The following is an 18,735-nucleotide window of genomic DNA, read 5'->3' as shown; positions in this document are numbered from 1 at the left end:
GTCCCAGCTTTGACTAAAAGGAGATAGGCTGCCCTGAGGAATTGTTAACCCCTTGCCATGCCTATCCGATTGTTAATGAGTCAAAATAAAAGCGATTTGTAGGATGATCAAAACCGGCAATAAAGCAGCAAAAATATTAAAAGCAGCAAAACTTTCACAATGATGGAACTGTTATTTACTGGTCCTTAAGCGTTGCTGTAATTTAGAGCAACTTTTTGACATGTTGCCCGTAGACGGCAAAAGAGGAGATTGCATCGAGTCTTGTTTCTATGATCTGCTGCAATCAGATGTCATGGCATCCATGGGGTTAACTCTGCCAAGACCAGCGCAATCTTGGTTTTGGCAGCTGCGGCGGGAACCCGGCGAAAATTGACAGCCGTGTCCCACCGTCCATCTCTCGAGCATGAGATCAGCAGGACATAGGCACACATCCATTCAAGGGAATGTACACGCAGAGAGGACGTACACATACATCCTGGGTAGAGAAGGGGTTAAATTGGGTAGAACGGGATTAGAATAAATAAATAGAGGAAACAATTTATCTACTTGGAGAACAAGAACAAAAGATTGTATTGTACTGTAACTTAAGTCCCATTCACACTTACATCATCATTATCAAACGACAGCAGGGAGCGTGCACTCAAGTCGAAAACTTGCAGTTCAAGCCTTGCAGCCTCCAGCTCCTGGGCCAAGCGCTCCGCCTCTGCCTTCTCAGCTGACAACTTTGCCTCCATTTCTGTGGCTTGTTCTTCCAATTTCTGCTGCCACACAGCAATCTCAGACAAATGCTGCTTCTGCAACCTGCTCAGCTCCATTTGGTAGACCATAAGCAAGTCTTTAACCTCTGCGCATTCGTTGCTCTTGTCTCCCGGGGTCACGACTTGTCGCTGCTGCTGAGGAGGAGATTCGAGGAGTAGGTCGACAATTTCGCTGGTTATTGATTTTCTATCTCCTTTTCCATCGACCCTTTCCTTTATGGGTGGTGAGATAAAAGGGGACAAGGCAGAACATTTTAAAGACTCTAACTGGCTAAGATCTGGTAGGGGCAGCGTGGTGTCATTTGCAGATGCCAAAGTCAGCTGGTCCATGTTGATCAACAGTGTTAAATTTTCCTCTCGATTCTGTGATCCTACGGATGGTGCGAATAAAGAAATATCTCCCGTTATATCCAACAGGGAATTATCCATTAATATTCTATCACTGTTTCCATCCAGCATTGTTTCATCCAGACTATGGAGAACATTCTCCTTTTTACTTTCAGGGGCTTTCATCACAGTTGAGCCATTATCCCTTTTGGATCTGTCTGGTGGGCTCTGCAGGACTATCAAACTCTCCCGGACTCTCTCCGCTGAGCTCTCTTTCTCTGTACAACTTGTGCTCATTGATTCTATCTTGGTTTGTGCATTTCTTAAAGACGTTTCTTTGTCCTTCAGACACACCCGTAACTCTTCTAAAGTCTTATTTAGCGATAATTCATTGTCTCGTAGCTTCCCGATCAGCGAGGACATTTCTTCGTTAGCTCTGAGCAGACGGCCATTCTCTTGCTGAACTCTGATAATTTTTTCTTTCATTTCCTCCACGTTTCCCTTTAGCTTTTCATACTGGTTTGCGTTTTCTTCTCTAGACTCATCGATTAGGTTATTTTCTGCTGTATTGTCTGAGAAGTTTCTCTCTGAAGTGTCCATCTTTGCTCTCTTTAGCTGCGTTGTCTCGCACTTATTGCAGAGTTCTGCCATTCTTTTATTTTCCTCCGTCAGCTTTTCAAGGTCATTTTGAAGGGAATTAATTGACGCCGCCAGCGTTTCCCTCTCTGCAGACCACGATGACTGTAACTTAGCGGTAATTTCTTTGTTATTCTGACACGCAGATTCCGTCTCTGCTTTGGCCGAGCTCAACTGTTCGAATAATTTGCTGATTTCTTCTTCTTTTTCCCGGATAACAGATATAATTAAATCAACTAAGGGTTCAGAGGAAACGTCTTGTAACCCAGTAGAATTAGTCAAACAACCCCGACGCATTCCTTCGACTTTGACTCTGATTTCCTGTTGACTTCGGAGAAGGTGCTCGTGTTCATCTTGTAGTTTCACCTTTAGATTTTTCTGTATATCCAACTCTTTTTCCAAAAAGGACACTCGACTTGACTCGGCAGACAGTGCCTCCAGTTCAGTTATTTTCTGCAAGAGGTCTTTTATTTCCTTTTGATACCTCTGAGTTTCTGACTCCCTCTGACTGTCCAGATTTGCGATGTTCACCTTCTGGACCTCCAGATCGGCTGTTCTTACTTCAATGATATCTTGAAGGGTCTTTATCTGGGTGTGTAAGTTTCTCTTATCGTTTTCCAGTAAAGTTGTCTGATCTTTTAGATTCTGAACAGTCCTCTCCAGGTCCTGGAATTTTTTAGAGGTCTCCTCCTTCTCGGTGACAGAAGTGGTCGTATTTTTGTCGTGTTCATGTTTCCACTGCATTAAGTCTTTACATACTTGCTCTTTACAATGAAGTTCATTCTTTAATGTCAACAATTCTTCAGACATTTTTTCCTGAGCGTTATTCATTTCGGTCAAATTGTTCTCTCTTTTCTGCAGCAATTCCTTGGCAAAATCTCTTTCCTTCTCCAGATTCCTTGTTGTTGCTTTAAGATTTTCTAAAGAGGTCAAATCTTGGTTCTTAAGTTTCTGCAATGCAGCTTTAATCTCTACATCCAAGCTGTTATTTTTGTCTGCAGAAGAGATACAATAAATAAATCGTAACTTATAGTGGAATTGACCTCAACAAAAAGTAACTGACATTATTTATCCTGAATAACATCTTGCATTACAATCTAGAGCTGTACTCACTATTCTGCTGGTAGGGTCACTGTGTACATACATTACATTACTTATCCTGTACTGATCCTGAGTTATATCCTGTATTATACTCCAGAGCTGCACTCCCTATTCTGCTGGTGGGGTCACTGTGTACATACATTACATTACTTATCCTGTATTATACTCCAGAGTTGTACTCTTCTGCTGGAGGAGTCACTGTGTATATACATTACTTATCCTGCACTGATCCAGAGTTTTATCCTGTATTATACTCCAGAGCTGCACTCACTATTCTGCTGGTGAGGTCACTGTGTACATACATTACTTATCCTGTACTGATCCTGAGTTATATCCTGTATTCTACTCCAGAGCTGCACTCCCTATTCTGCTGGTGGGGTCACTGTGTACATACATTACATTACTTCTCCTGTATTATACTCCAGAGCTGTACTCTTCTGCTGGAGGAGTCACTGTGTACATACATTACTTATCCTGCACTGATCCAGAGTTTTATCCTGTATTATACTCCAGAGCTGCACTCACTATTCTGCTGGTGGTGTCTTTGTGTGTGTATCTATATTAATATTTTAATTAATTATAAATATATATATATCTTTAATGCGAAGCAGCTCATCACATACCCCGGACATCAGCTTTAGCTCCAGTTACGGAATCTCAGAAACTGATCGGGACTTTATGCCAAGCCAGACTTCTCCCCAGAAGGGAAAAGGACCCATCTGTAGACAGCGCTGTTTCAGAGTATTTTGTTCCTCGTCAGTGCAGAGTAGGGTGTTCTGGCTTGGCTAGCAAGAAGCCTGATGACTAGGTCAAAGCCAAGCCAGAACACCCCACTCTGCACTGATGAGGAGCAAAATACCCCGAAACAGAACTGTCTACAGATGGGTCCTCTTCCCTTCTGGGGAGAAGTCTGGCTTGGCATAAAGTCACCTTGCCGGAGATTGAGTTGTCAAAAATAAAACCGTCGTTTGACCCTATCTTCTCTCTCCACAGCCACAACACTGTCCCAGCCAATTTAACCTGTTGCCGCCCAGTGTTTCAAGTCAAACTATAAGTGAACTTTTTGACTGTATATAAATCCTGTATGCTAGATAGTGGAAGAGGATAGGAAAATATATGTAATGTAGGCCAGCCTGGGGAGAAAAGGAACATTTGTACTTATGCATGCCCATATTTTAAATTACAGGACTGTATCAGGGGGGAGGGGTAGTTCCAATCTCATTGCCAAATAGAGATTGGGTCACAACATGCCTCCGAAACAAAACTCACGAAGGTCAGGGGGTGGGAGCCCTCCTAAACACACAACTCATCTGTTAAAGGACATCTGCAGCATTATAACATTATCCACAGGTCGACGGTACGCCCCCTCCCCGTAAAGTTCTATGGGAGAGGCGGGGGGGGGCACGAACACTTCCTCCCCGCCTCTACCATAGAACTACATGGAGGGGGCATTTCGGCCGCAACATCATGCTGCGGCCGGCACGCCTTCTGCACAGGGGAGCCACGGCCCGTGCACATCGCAGGGGGTCCCAGTGGTCGGACCCCCTGCGATCAAACACTTATCCCCTATCCTGTGGATAGAGGATAAATTGTTTTCGGCCACAGATGGCCTTTAAAAAGTAGCTATCAACAACTAAACTATCCCTAATCCCCCTCTTCATCTGTCCCTGACACTATCACTATCCCTGAATTTATTAATAAGTCAAAACCAATTTAATTACCTTTTTAATATCATCTTCGGTAGCTCAGTGTTGAGCTCTCTGCGAAGGGCAGAAAGTGGGCATGGCCCAGCAGGCGTGGCGTCATCTGAAGCCTGGCTGGCACAATACTAGAACATCGCCGGTGGTGGGGGAGGAGGAGGAAATCCCCCAAGAGGAGCCAGAAGCTCCCCAGGTGTGGCAATCTATCCTCAAAGAAGTAAAAGCTAGCAACTCTGCCTTGAAAGATTTAACATCCCAATTGAGCTCCCTGACATCCGAGGTCACTTTATATGGGATGACATGCATAAGATCCGTCAGACTGTCAGAAGTGGAACATCTCGTCCCCGCTCTTCAACAAGAAATTGCTGCTGTGAAACGCACGTATAAAGATTTAAAAGAGAAACAACTTAAAATGCAGGAAAAGCTGATTGATATGGAGGACAGAGCAAGGCGTAACAACCTTAGAGTAATTGGCCTCCAGGAGGGGCAAGAAAAAGTAGATTTTGTATGCTTACCGTAAAATCTCTTTCTCGGAGGATCCATTGGGGAACACAGAGACCGTGGGTATATCTTGCTGAAACTAGGCATACAAAAAGAAAGTCGGCCCCTCCTGGCAGGATATACCCTGCCTAATGACTCTGAGCTAATCAGTTTAGTCCCAAAGCAGTAGGAGACGACCGACAGAATAAGAAAACCAGCAGGTGTCCGAGGGAACCAGACAAAAATGACCGAACACAACCTCTCGGACCGAAAACCGAACCATAACCACAAACAAATGGGTGGGTGCTGTGGCCCCCATTGGATCCTCCGAGAAAAAGATTTTACGGTAAGCATTAAAAAAATCTCCGGTCATCTCCATTGGAGGACACAGAGACCGTGGGAGGTACCAAAGCCGCCCCCGGGGTGGGAAAAATACCCAAAACAGAATCAGGCAGAAGACTGAGCCACTGCCGCCTGTAACACCTTGTGACCCAAACCGGCATCCGCGGATGTAAAAGTGTGCACTTGGTAGAACTTAGTGAAAAGCATGCAAGGATGACCAGGTTGCCGCCATGTTGACTTGTAAGGCCAAAGCCCTATGGCGTAGTGCCCAAGAAGCCCCAACAGAACACGTGGAATGCGCAGTGACCTGAAAAAGGGACCTTCCCTTTATGCCGGTACGATTCCGAGATGGCAGAACGGATCCACCGCGGAATGGTCACCTTGGAAGCCGGAAGACCCTTGCCATGACCCTCCGGAATCACAAAGAAGGTGTCACCCTGCTGGAAAGAAGAGGTGACGGAAAGATAGATCCAGACAGCTCGAACCAATTCCAGACAATGGAGGGAACGCTCCTTAGAGTTGGATGGGGCCGGCCAAAATGAAGGGAGAACGATCTCCTCGTTTATGTGAAAGGAGAAAACCACCTTGGGCAAGAAGGAGGGAGGTGGCCGAAAGACAACCTTGTCCTGATGAAGGACCAAGAAGGGAGAGCGACAAGAGAGAGCAACCAGCTAGGAGACCCTCTTAATGGAGGTAATGGCAATGAGGAAAACGACCTTCCAAGAAAGAACGTTAAGAGAAGCGTCCTGGAGAGGTTCGAACGGAGCCTCCCTCAAGGCGCCAAGCACCAGGTTGAGATCCCAAGAATGGGTGGGAGACCGATATGGTGAAGCCGCATGGGACACGCCCTGCAGGAAGGTGCGGATGTGAGGGTGGGAAGCTAACTGCCGCTGAAAGAGAATAGAAAGATCCGACACTTGACCCTTAAGGGAGTTGAGTGCCAAGCGCTGATCCAGCCCGGATTGCAAGAAAGCGCGGAAAGGAAAAGACAACCGGGGAGACGGACTGAGCCTCACACCACCGGAAATAAGCCCACCAAGTACGGTGGTAAATCCTAGCGGAGGAAGGCCTCAGAGCCCGAAGCATGGTGCGAATCACCCCAAAAGAAAACCCCCGAGCTCTCAAAACCGCGGTTTCAAACGCCACGCCGTCAAATGCAGCGACAGTAAATTGAGGTGGCATAGAGGACCCTGGGAGAGCAGGTTGGGGCGAACTGGAAGACTCAGGGGTACGTCGGTGTACCACGCACGTCTGGGCCAGTCTAGGGCCACCAGAATGGCGGAAACGCCCTCTGCCCTGAGTTTCCTCAGAACCCCGGGCAAGAAAGGGAGAGGCAGAAAGAATGAAGGACGACCACAGGATGACTAGTCCATCCACCATCAGAGCGTCTTGTGACTTTGCGTCAAAACAAGAAACCCGTCTGTTGTGGCGAGACACGAAGAGGTCCACATCCGGAGTCCCCCAAAAATAGCAGATCTGCGCAAACGCCCCCGGATGTAGAGACCACTACCGCTTCCCAATTCTCCACACCTGGAATGTGGATCGCGGAGAGAGCAGGAACCAGAGTCTCGGCCCAGAGCAGAATCTTGGAGACCTTATCTATCGCCGAGTGACTGCGCGTGCTGCCATGGTGATTAATATATGTCACCTCCGTGGCGTTGTCTGATTGGACTCGAACAGGACGACCCTGTAGGAGAATCTCCCAGTGGAGGAGGCAGAAAAAGATGGCACGGAGCTCTAGAAGATTGATGGGGAGGTGAGCCTCCTGAGGAGACCAGCGACCCTGGACTGTTAGGTCACGAAACACACCTCCCCAACCCAGGAGACCCGCATCGGTTATGACGACCTGCCAGTGGAGGGGAAGAAACAACCGCTCCTGGAGAAGGAGGGGAGAGTGGAGCCACCATAAAAGAAACCGACGAACGAAGGGGGGGGGGGGGGGGCAGAAGAATCCGGCAATCCAGAGTGGATGGTGACTTGTTCCACAGGGCCAAGATAGCCAGCTGAAGAGGGCGATAGCGGTACTGGGCAAAAGGGAACACCTCCATGGCTGCCACCATCTGGCCCAGCACCTCCATGCAGAAGCGAATCGGAAAAAGAGAGGGGCGCCGTAGGCGATGGACACCCTCCTGCAGGGAGCGCCGCTCGGCCAACGGAAAACGAACACGGGCAGCCACCGTGTCGAAAGGGAGACCCAGCAAGACAAGGGACTGAGAGGGAGAAAGATTGGACTTTACCCGGTTGATCACCCAACCAAAGGCGGACAGAGTCTGTACATTGAGATTAGTACTCTCTAAGTTTTGAGACTGGGACGGAGCTTTGATCAAAAGATCATCCAGGTAGGGAGGACCAGGATCCCCCGGGCCCGAAGGATGGCAATCACCGCCGCCATGACCTTGGTGAAAACCTTGGTAGCCGTAGCTAGGCCAAAAGGAAGAGTCATGAACTGGAAATTACCCTCAGGGACAGCGAAGCAGAGAAAACGCTGATGGGTGGGGAAAATGGGGGTGTGCAGATAGGCTTCCCGGATATATTCACCAAGGAAAGAAACTCCCCCTGATCCATGGACGCTACTATGGAGTGGAGGGACTCCATGTGAAAACGACATAACCGCAAGTGGCGGTTGAGTAGCTTGAGGTCTAGAATGGGGCAGGCGGAGCCTCCTTTCTTGGGGACAACAAAGAGATTCCAGTACAACCCCGAAAAACGCTCCCCTGGAGGAACTGGCACAATAACTCCTTGAGGGAGGAGGGTACTTAAAGTGACCTGAAAGGCCGCCGCCAAAGAAGGGGAACGAGGAGGGCGGGATCGGAAGAAACGATCCCAGGGAAAGGAAGCAAATTCTATCTAACCATCAGATATGACGTCCCGGACCCAGGCGTCCTGAACTTGCGCCAGCCAAATGTCCCGGAAAAGAGACAGACGGCCACCCACCGAGAAGAGGACACGGGTGGGGGTGTCCCTTTAGGAGGAGGGAGGCTTACGGTTACCACACTTGGCCACAAAACCACCAGAATGGTTGTCTGGCTTCCAGGAAGGACGCGCCTTGAAAGAAGGCCTGCTTGGGAGGGCAACCCGAAGCAAAGGACCGAAAGGAAGCCATCTTCCGACAGTGATCGGAGCAGCGAGGTTTGTTCTGCAGAAGCAGAGAACTCTTATCTCCAGTAGCTTCAGAAATAATTTCATCTAGGCGTTTCCCAAAGAGCCGAGTACCAGAGAAAGGCAACACTGTTAGAGATTTCTTCAAAGCAACATCTGCATTCCACGCCTTCAGCCACATGGAGCAACGAATCGCAACAAAGTTACCTGAGGCAAAGGTCGTGCATCGGGCTGGCTCCAAAGCCGCTGAACAGAGGAAGTCCCTTGCCTGAGAGAGTTGACAAGCAAGGTCTGCCAAGTCCTCCCGAGGGGCGTCTGACAGGATGCCCTGCCGTAGCTGAGAAGCCCAAACCGAAACTGCCTTGTTCTCGATCTTCTTGTCTGCCGGATTCTTAAAGGATGCTGTGTCTGCCAGAGGCAGGTTAGTAGATTTGGACAGACGAGAAACTGGAGGATCTACTGCAGGTGGCGCTGTCCACTTGGAAACCAGATCCGGAGGAAAGGGAAATTGAGCTGTAAACGTTTGTCCAGATCAGGATCCGAAGTTCTTGGGTCCGCCAGATGAAAAGTGTCCCTGATGGCTGACACAAAGCTGTCCACCATACCAGACACGGCAGAGTGGTCCTCATGATCCAAGGTGGATTCCGACCCATCATCCGCTACTTCCCCTGGAGAGTGGAAGCGTGCGGTAGTAGCCTTAGACTGAGGCGTGTGAGACCTAGAAAGAGTAGTCGGGGACCTGGGATGGTCACCGGGGGAGCGGCCCCTAGAGTGGGGGTGCTGTCGGTGAGCTGGTGAAAAGGAGCGTGACCTACGGGAAGAATGTCTATACCGAACACGCGACTCTGGAGAGGAGCCTGGTGAGATTACTTTAGGGCGCTTGTGAGAGTGCTGGGAGTGGGGGTCAGGAGAGACCGAGTGGGACTCCCTGGGGTTCGTGCGCAACGAAGACAGCTCCAAGGCCGAAGCTCTGGAGACCCTAGCCAGGTCAGAGATCAACTGGGGGAGGGGCGGACACCGCGCGTTCCAGAGTGACATGCTGAGAAGAAGGCACAGGTGAATTCAGTGGAACTACCGGACATTTTGGTCTTGCAGCCCACACAAGAATAGTAGGTGACCAAGGCTGTGGTCGCCTGTCTGGGGTCAAACATAAGTGCTAGTAAGAAATAACTAGAAATATAAAAGAAAAGAGCAGTCCTACTAGGCTAGGTTTAGAGTCTGAGATAGAAATAGAATATAGATACACAAGAAGAAAAAAAACGTGTCTGAAATAGCATATAATATTGACATTTATTCAGACAATGCTGTGAGGTCTGCGGCAGGGCCCCTGTCGCAGACTGGTCACTTAAAAATGTTTAAAAAAATCACATATTACTAGAACAATTTATAAAAGGTGAATATATAAAATATAAGAATATAAAATGGAAATCTTAATATTGCACTTCAATTATGGGACAAAAATGGGGCAATGGGGCAGTGCAGAAAAGTCACACAAATAGGCTGGGAATAATCCAGGTGCCCATGCAGGATGGAAAAGTATATTATATATATATATTCATTTATACTTTGCTAAGGGCAAAACTACACCTCCCATCATGCGCAGCTGTGGTGGGAGTTGTAGTTTTGCAATGGTGGGAGTTGTAGTTTTGCAACAGCTGGAGATTACAATGCATTCAATTGTAAAAAGAAAACAAAAATGTCATGATTTGTTTTACCAGAACATAAAACCATTGAGCCTTTTGATTGTATCCTGAGCAGCCAGCAGATTGCTATAGAACATTTCTGTATTTCATGTATCGCTCTCATTGCAGATCAGCCTGTATTGTAGCCAGGGGCCGCTTTGTGATCGCTCTCACAGATTTTCTCATTACACCACAAGCCATTGATCAAAGTCGCTGCTTCCAAAATATATTTCTCTAGCATTATTGGTGATTACCATAAGACCGCCATTTAATAAACAGAACACAAGGATATTAAGCCGCTGCCAGGAGTTATGCACCCGCAGCCAGATAACTCCAGACTACAGTATAAAGGAGGGGGGGGCACTTACTTTTCAGTTCATCTATAAACACTTGGTTCTGTCGCAGAGTCTGATTCGCCGTTCTGAATTCCTCTTCTAGTTTCAGGTTCTCTTTCGTTTTCTGGTCCAGCTGACTGCGTATTGCGTTTTGTTGGGACCTGGCCTCCTGTAGGCAGCAAAATAGGCAAGAAAATTAGGATGGGAGGGGTTTAACCTGTGGGACCTCCACCGATCCCACGATAATTCACCATTGATGCCGCCTTACAGTCTTTCTCGGTATAATAGCATCTGGCAACTCACTCTGTAGGGAATTGTAGCACTTCTCCTTTTAAAAAGAACAGCAGCAGCTGCAGTTCCCTGCACAGCCATGTGGCTAGGGGGGCACTGTGGAACAGGGAAAAATGCTCAGGGCAGTGCTAATTCAGCACTGCAGCCTGTTTTCTATCAAAATTGGTAAATATAAAGTGATGGCACAGCCTAGTGCAGTGTATTCCAACCAGTGTGCCTCCAGCTTTTGCAAAACTACAATTCCCAATTTCCCTCCATGAGTCTTCTTCTATAAACCCTTAATGACCACGGACGTAAATGTACGTCCTGGTTTGGCGGTACTTCCTGCACCAGGACGTACATTTACGTCCTGTGTATGACCGCGAGCATCGGAACGGTGCTCTTGTCATACACGGCAGGTTAGCAGCTGGGAACCCGCCCCTAATGGCTGACATTCGCGATCGCGCGGATGTCCGCCATTAACCCCTTAGATGCCATGATCAATACAGATCATGGCATCTGCGGCAGTGTGGTACTTTAAATGGATGATCAGATCGTCCTCAGCGCTGCTGCGGCGATCCGATCATCCAGCATGGCAGCTGGAGGTCCCCTCACCTGGCTCCTGCCATCTCCTGGGGTCTTCTGCTCTGGTCTGAGATCGAGCAGACCAGAGCAGAAGATCACCGATAATACTGATCAGTGCTGTGTCCTATACATAGCACTGAACAGTATTAACAATCAAATGATTGTTATAGATAGTTCCCTATGGGGACATAAAAAGTGCAAAAAAAAAGTTGAAAAATAAAAAAAAAGTGAAAAATCCCCATCCCCAATAAAAATAGTCAGTTTTTCCCATTTTACCCCAAAAAGCGTAATTTTTTTAATAAACATATTTGGTATTGCCGCATGCGTAAATGTCCGAACTATCAAAATATAATGTTAATGATCCCGTACGGTGAATGGCTTAAACGTAAAAAATAAAAAAAAAAGTCCAAAAATGCTGCTTTTTTGTCACATTTTATTCAAAAAAAATTTTATCAAAAATTATCTAAAAGTTTTATATATGCAAATGTGGTATCGATACAAAAGTACAGATGACGGCGGAAAAAAATGAGCCCTCATACCGCTCTATATACGGAAAAATGAAAGAGTTATAGATGGTCAAAATAGGGCGATTTTAGATTACTGATTTTGTGCAAAAATTTTTAGATTTTATTTTAAGCGGTACAAAAATATAAAAGTATCTAACCATGGGTATCATTTTAATCATATTGACCCACAGAATAAAGAACACATGTCATTTTTACCGTAAATTGTACAGTGTGAAAACGAAACCCTCCAAAATGTGCAAAATTGAGGTTTTCATTTACATTTCCTCCCTAAAAAAATATTTTTTTGGGTTCGCCGTACATTTTATGGTAAAATCAGAGGTTTCATTACAAAGTACAATTGGTCATGCAAAAAACAAGCCCTTATATGGGTCTGTAGATGGAAATATAAGAGAGTTACGGATTTTAGAAGGCGAGGAGGAAAAAACTAAAATGCAAAAATGAAATTGGCCTGGTCCTTAAGGTGAAAATGGGCTTGGTCCTTAAGGGGTTAAAGTTTATCTAGGGGGAGAAAAACAGAGAATCACCCCTGTCCTCAGGTTGTGAGTGGTATTACAACTTGGCTTCTAGAGATGAGCGAACTTACAGTAAATTCGATTCGTCACGAACTTCTCGGCTCGGCAGTTGATGACTTATCCTGCGTAAATTAGTTCAGCTTTCAGGTGCTCCGGAGGGCTGGAAAAGATGGATACAGTCCTAGGAAAGAGTCTCCAGCCCACGGGAGCACCGGAAAGCTGAACTAATTTATGCAGGATAAGCCATCAATTACCGCGCCGAGAAGTTCGTGACGAATCGAATTTACTGTAAGTTCACTCATCTCTACTGGCTTCATTCACTTCAATGGAACTGGAGCTGCAATACCACACACAACCTGAGGCCAGGTGTGGTGCTGTTTCTATGATAAAGCAGTCATGTTTTTTCTAATCAAGTAGAACCCATTTTCGCAGAACGGATGGACTTGAGTTGTGATCTAACAGCTGCTGCTTCTTACGGTACAAATAGTCCGTTCCAAGAAAAAAATAAGAGAACAGCAAGTGCCACCTGTATCGTAAACTCCATCTTCTGTCTTTCCAGGCTGCGCATTTTAGGATATGACCAGGCACAATAAGACGCCCACTTACTATACGAGAACATCACATTTCTCCTCCAGTCGGTGAAGCCTCCAAAACAACCGTCAGGGAACATCTTGTGATTCATATTAGACGTCATTGCTGCAATATCCTGATCCTTACATCCCACGAGAGCTACATGACCATCTCCATGGCTAATATTAAGTGTTCTGGACGGAGGATTAAAGCAGCACTCCGTATAAACTGCAGTAGTATAATGGGTTGAGCTGCTTTAAAGGGGCACTCCGGTGGAAAACTTTTTTTTTTTTTTTTTTAAATCAACTGGTGGCAGAAAGTTAAACAGATTTGTAAATTACAAAAAAAAGAGGATTGCAGCAGCACACATTGGTCAAAAAATTGAGGCTCTTAGCGCACTTTTTGATCAAAACGTGTCCCCCATCCACCACGGGGAGGTGGCCTCATTTAGGATGGGACCCTAGCACAAATTCTGAGCCTAACGCTCAACTATCCACTCACCTCTGACTGGGCATATAGCCTCTGACTGGGTGACATGCTGGATCCATTTAAAACTCCACCTGTGAAAAAGGGGAGAGGGTGCCATTTCCCCCTGAATTGTACATACAAGAAAAAAAAAAAAGATAGCCAGCACAACAGCCTAATACACGGGTGCACACTGCCATGGCAGTGTGCACCCGTGTATTAGGCTGTTGTGCTGGCTATCTTTCTTTTTTCTTAGATTTGTAAATTACTTCTATTAAAAAAAAAATCTTAATCCTTCCAGTACTTATGAGCTGCTGAATACTACAGAGGGAATTCTTTTCTTTTTGGAACACAGAGCTCTCTGCTGAATCACAAGCACAGAGCTCTCTGCTGACATCTCTGTCCATTTTAGGAACTGTCCAGAGCTGCATATGTTTGCTATGGGGATTTTCTCTTACTCTGGACAGTTCTTAAAATGTCAGCAGAGAGCACTGTGCTCGTGATGGCAGCAGAGAGCTCTGTGTTCCAAAAAGAAAAGAATTTCCTCTGTAGTATTCAGCAGCTAATAAGTACTGGAAGGATTAAGATTTTTTTTTAATAGAAGTAATTTACAAATCTGTTTAACTTTCTGCCGCCAACAGTTGATTTAAAAAAAAAATAAAACTTTTCCACCGGAGTACCCCTTTAATCTCCCCTCTGTGTCTAAAAACGTGTTAACTTCTTCTGGCTCGCTCTTGTGATCAGTTAGGGTCTGAACACTCAGATCACCCCGACAGTTCAAAACTTTTTATATGTCTCTATAACATATTAAGAGCCTTTTCACTACCAAGCTACTCCAGCTGTTGTCATTGGAGAATTTATACAAATCTACTCGTATGGCCGTCTACTTAAGTGTTATCCAACTAGGATGCCTCCAGCTGTTGCAATACTACAACTCCCAGCAGGCTGGATCGCACAGGCTGTAGTGTCTTCAGCTCATCAGGTTATACTGTGTTGTAGTACAAATGTATTGCAGCACAGTATAACCTGTAAAAAGTGAAAAATAAAATAAAAGGTTCTTGTATAGAAGTATAAAAAAAATAAAAAATAAAAATGCCCCTTTCCCAATAAAAGCTCTGTATTATCATAAAAAACACAAATCATATACATACTAGGTATTGCCATGTCTGTAATGACGTGTACTATAAAGCTATAATGTAAATTATCCCGCATGGTGAACGCCATAAAAAAAAAAAAAAAAAAAAGACAACAAAAAAGCGTAAAATTCGCCAATTTGGGTACAAATAGCGGAATAAAAAATGATCAAAGGGCAGCATGTATCGCAAAAATGATTGCAATAAAAAGTACAGCTTGTCCTGCAAAAAATATGCCCTCACCCAATGGCGCTGGACGAAAACGAAAACAATTCGGGCTGTCTCAAATGATAACACAAAAAAAAAAAAAAGGGAAAAAATTATTTTGCTTAGAAAAGGAAAAACAACATAAAAAGCTATATAAAATGGGTATCGCCATGATTGTACCGACCCACAGAATAAATATAAAATAATTTTTCCACACAGTGAAAACCGTAAAAAAAAAAAAAATGATAAAACACTAGAAATTTTCCAGTTTTTCACAATATTTCGGAGTTTTTCACATAAAATTCTGCATGTGTCAGCAAACAAGCACTACTTATATAAAGTAACGTATTTATCGGGGTATACCACGCACCGGCCTATAACACGCACCCTCATTTTACCAAGGATATTTGGGTAAAAAAAGTTTTTTACCCAAATATCCATGGTAAAATGAGGGTGCGTGTGTGCACCCCGATATACCCCCAGGAAAGGCAGGGGGAGAGAGGCCGTCGCTGCCCGCTTCTCTACCCCTGCCTTTCCTGGGGTCTAGAGCCCTGCTGTCGGCCCTTCTCACCCCCTGGCTATCGGCGCCGCTCCCCGTTCTGTCCCCCTGACTATCGGTGCCGGCGCCCCATTGCCGGCGCCGATAGCCAGGGGGAGAGAAGTGGCGCCGACAGCCAGGGGGAGAGAAGGGGCAGCGGCACCCATTGCCTCCCCCCATCCCCGGTGGCATAATTACCTGAGTCGGGTCCGGGCTGCTGCAGGCCTCCGGCGTGCGTCCCCTGCGTCGTTGCTATGCACGGCGCGGCGCACTGACATCATGCGCCGCGCCGTTCAGCGTGTTCAGCGTGTTAAAGTGCGTGTTATACGCCCATAAATACGGTACATGTCACCAAACAACTCTCTTATAATCGCTCTGCTCAGTAAAAGCATTCTAAAGTTACCACCATTTAAAGAGACACATGTCAAATAAAAAAAATAAAAAAGAACCTGGTCATTAAGGTAAAAAATTGAACCGTCCTTAAGGGGTTAATAAATAATAGTAAATTACCTCCAGGTTCTTCTTTAAATCAGTCACATGATTCTGGCTGGTGGTCACAGATTGTTCGGCTCTGCATAATTTCTGCCTTAAATCTTCTACTTCCTGTTCTAAAATCTTCTTCCCATGTGTCGCCTACAAAAAAATATTTAAAATTACAATTTGCCCCAAACACAGGATCTGTGTATAGAGACAACATCTCTGGCTCCTACAGTTCCTCAATCACTCACACAGACATAACAAATTATACTCTATTCAGAGCTGAAATCAAACGTCTCATCAACGAAAACTGTCTGACCTCCAGGACCCTTTGCAACCTCAAGAATGGGGGCCCAAAATCTTCTGTTGGGATAAAACAATAGTCACTTGGGCGCTCTACTATTCCATTCACTGTCTAGGGAACTGCAAAGTACAGCGCTCGTGAATCTCTGGTGATTCCATACACAGTACATGTAGCGTGTGCTTGGAGATCAAGGGGTCTCAGCAGTCGTATCCCCGTGATCAGGCAGTTTTCTCTTATTCTGCGGATAGGGAATCAGTTTTAAAGTACAGTGACCCCCCGACCTACGATGGCCCCGACATATGATGAAATCAACATACGATGGCCTCTCAGAGGCCATCGCATGTCGATGTCAGCATCGACATACGATGCTTTTTTATGTCGGGGCCATCGCATTAAGTGCTATCCGGCAGCGCCAAATGCTTAAGCTGCTGCCGGATAGCAGCTTAATGTTCCCCGTGTGGTGCGGTGAGTATTATTTACCCCTCCACGATGCTCCGGGGTGCCCTCCGGGTCCAGCGCTGGTCTTCCGGTGTCTTCTCGGCCCTCTCCAATGACGTCAAAACGCTGCTGCGCACGTCATCCAATAGGAATGGCGTACGCAGCGGCGTAATGACGTCGCTACGCTGGCCCAGTAAGGCCTTGCGGAAGACAGAAGAGGACCGGAGAAGACAGCGGAGGACCGGAGAAGACAGCGGAGGACCGGAGAAGACAGCGGAGGACCGGAGAAGACAGCGGAGGACCGGAGAAGACAGCAGAGGACCGGAGAAGACAGCAGAGGACCGGAGAAGACCAGGAGAGCCCAGCGGAGGCCCGGGGTCACCATTGGGAGCGGCGGGGACACCATCTCGAGCGGCGGGGACAGGTGAGTACAGCTTCCTATACTTTACATTGCACGAATCCCTCAACATACGATGGATTCGACAAACGATGGCTCGTTTGGAATGAATTACCATCGTATGTTGAGGGACCACTGTAGTGGTGTGTCCCTTTAAAGCGTACTCGTCAGATCCCCCCCCAAAAAAAAAAAAAAAACTTATATATGTTACTCAGTACCTCATCTTCATCATATACATGTAATTTTTAATGTCTCTATGTCTCAATATTTCACCAAAAAAATTGCATTTTACAGCTGCTCAATGTCTTTTCAATCATCTTAAATTGAGGGGACGTGTTCTTCTCTTATCTGCACTGTGATGACTCCTCCCCTCCCTCACTCTGCTGACTCACTGCTCTGAGGAGCCAGCCTGGCAGCCCTGCTCTGTAACAGTTTCTGCATTTAGGCTGTACATACACACACACACGCAATGATTATTGGAGATTGCCTGTACTCTACCACCAAAAACAATATGGTGAGTGTATACCTTACATCTTTTTATGTCATTCATGTGTGTCATCCTTAGGCAGTCCTGTAATGCTGGGACTTGACGTTTTGGAATAGTTGAAGGTACAGTGTTTGGATAACTCTGTACAGCTGTGTTGCCTTCAACTGTGTGCCTACATCTTTTGCAAATCTACAGCTCTCAGCATGCCCTGACATCCTTTGACTGCCCAGGCATGCTTGGAGTTGTAGTTTTGCAACAGCTGGAGGCACATGATAAGTAAAACTCTGTTACAGCAGTGTTACTACAAGCTGTGTTCCTCCTGCAGCCTTGTCAATCAGCCATCTCGTGTCCATGACCCTTGGACACACTCATGCTGCTGTGGGACTCATCAGTGTCCCAGGAGGTATGGAGACCCCTAGTGGTGGGATTTTCAGAGGCAGTTTTCTTTAATAAAATGTGAAAATGTTTTAAAGAAGTATATTAGAAAAACTATTGTTTTGCCAAGATGTACAACATATAAAAAGTTTTCATATCTGACAGTGCCCGTTTAAATATACATGTCAGGACAGCTGATGGATCCTCTTTAGGTCCATGACAAATCTGAAACCTGCTCACAGCGTACAAAGAGTCTTACCCGGTCGAGTTCTGCCTGCATTGCGTTGAACTCATTCTTGGCTTGCTGGGACTCCAGGCTGAGTTTGGTTTTCATCTGGTTCAGTTGTTGCTCCATATCCTTTAGGGAATTCTGGGACCGTAGCAGCTCCTGTATATACAATGATATGAGTTATGTAACAGCCAGCAGGAGGCGCTACAAACACACTACATGCAGCTTTGGCATCACAGCGCGCACACAGGAGACTATGCATAATAGATGAGAGGGAACCTGCTGATTCTCTTTCTCTCGCTCCTTCAGTTTCTGCTCCAGGGTCAGGCGGGCGCTCTCCGCGTTCTGTCTCTGACAGCTCAGCTCTTCGGAAACTTTCTTCAGCTTCTGTTCGGTCGACGAGCACTGAAACACAACCATTGTCCTGTTAGATCAGTGGTCTGCAAACTGCGGTCCTTCGGATGTTTCAAAACTACAACTCCCAGCATGCCCGGACAGCCAACGGCTGTCCGGGCATGCTGGGAGTTGTAGTTTTGCAACAGCTTGAGGCCCATATTTTGGATAACACTGTTAGATTATAGAACTGCAATAAAAAGCAGTCAAGGGATAGAGGAGTTATAGGAATAATGAGACAATTTATTTAAAAGGGGACTGAATAGTCATGCAACAACTGCAGTCTATAATGTACAGTACTTTTAAGATATAAAAAATACATTTAAGTCACTTTTTGCCCCAAACTTTGTATAAAGTCAGTCTCCTTC

The 18,735-nt window shown here is 46.1% G+C and overlaps 1 protein-coding gene across 3 annotated transcripts in view; it reads right to left on the bottom strand.

Moving 5' to 3' along the window:
* Positions 1 to 18,735, bottom strand: part of CENPF (centromere protein F) — a 61,294-nt gene that overhangs the window by 29,096 nt on the left and 13,463 nt on the right. For all 3 annotated transcript variants that reach the window (XM_056568312.1, XM_056568310.1, XM_056568311.1), the window contains exons 8-12: positions 18,254 to 18,379; positions 18,005 to 18,133; positions 15,778 to 15,900; positions 10,494 to 10,629; positions 606 to 2,716 (exon numbers count right to left, since the gene is read on the bottom strand). In XM_056568312.1, the coding sequence (XP_056424287.1) occupies positions 606 to 2,716; positions 10,494 to 10,629; positions 15,778 to 15,900; positions 18,005 to 18,133; positions 18,254 to 18,379 (2,625 nt within the window). The remainder of the gene's footprint in view (positions 1 to 605; positions 2,717 to 10,493; positions 10,630 to 15,777; positions 15,901 to 18,004; positions 18,134 to 18,253; positions 18,380 to 18,735) is intronic.

The sequence above is a fragment of the Hyla sarda genome, chromosome 3 (assembly GCF_029499605.1).
Source record: "Hyla sarda isolate aHylSar1 chromosome 3, aHylSar1.hap1, whole genome shotgun sequence".
Classification (NCBI taxonomy): Eukaryota; Metazoa; Chordata; class Amphibia; order Anura; family Hylidae; genus Hyla; species Hyla sarda.
The sequence above is the reverse complement of the archived record's forward strand: the minus strand, read 5'-3'. Positions and strand labels throughout refer to the sequence as shown.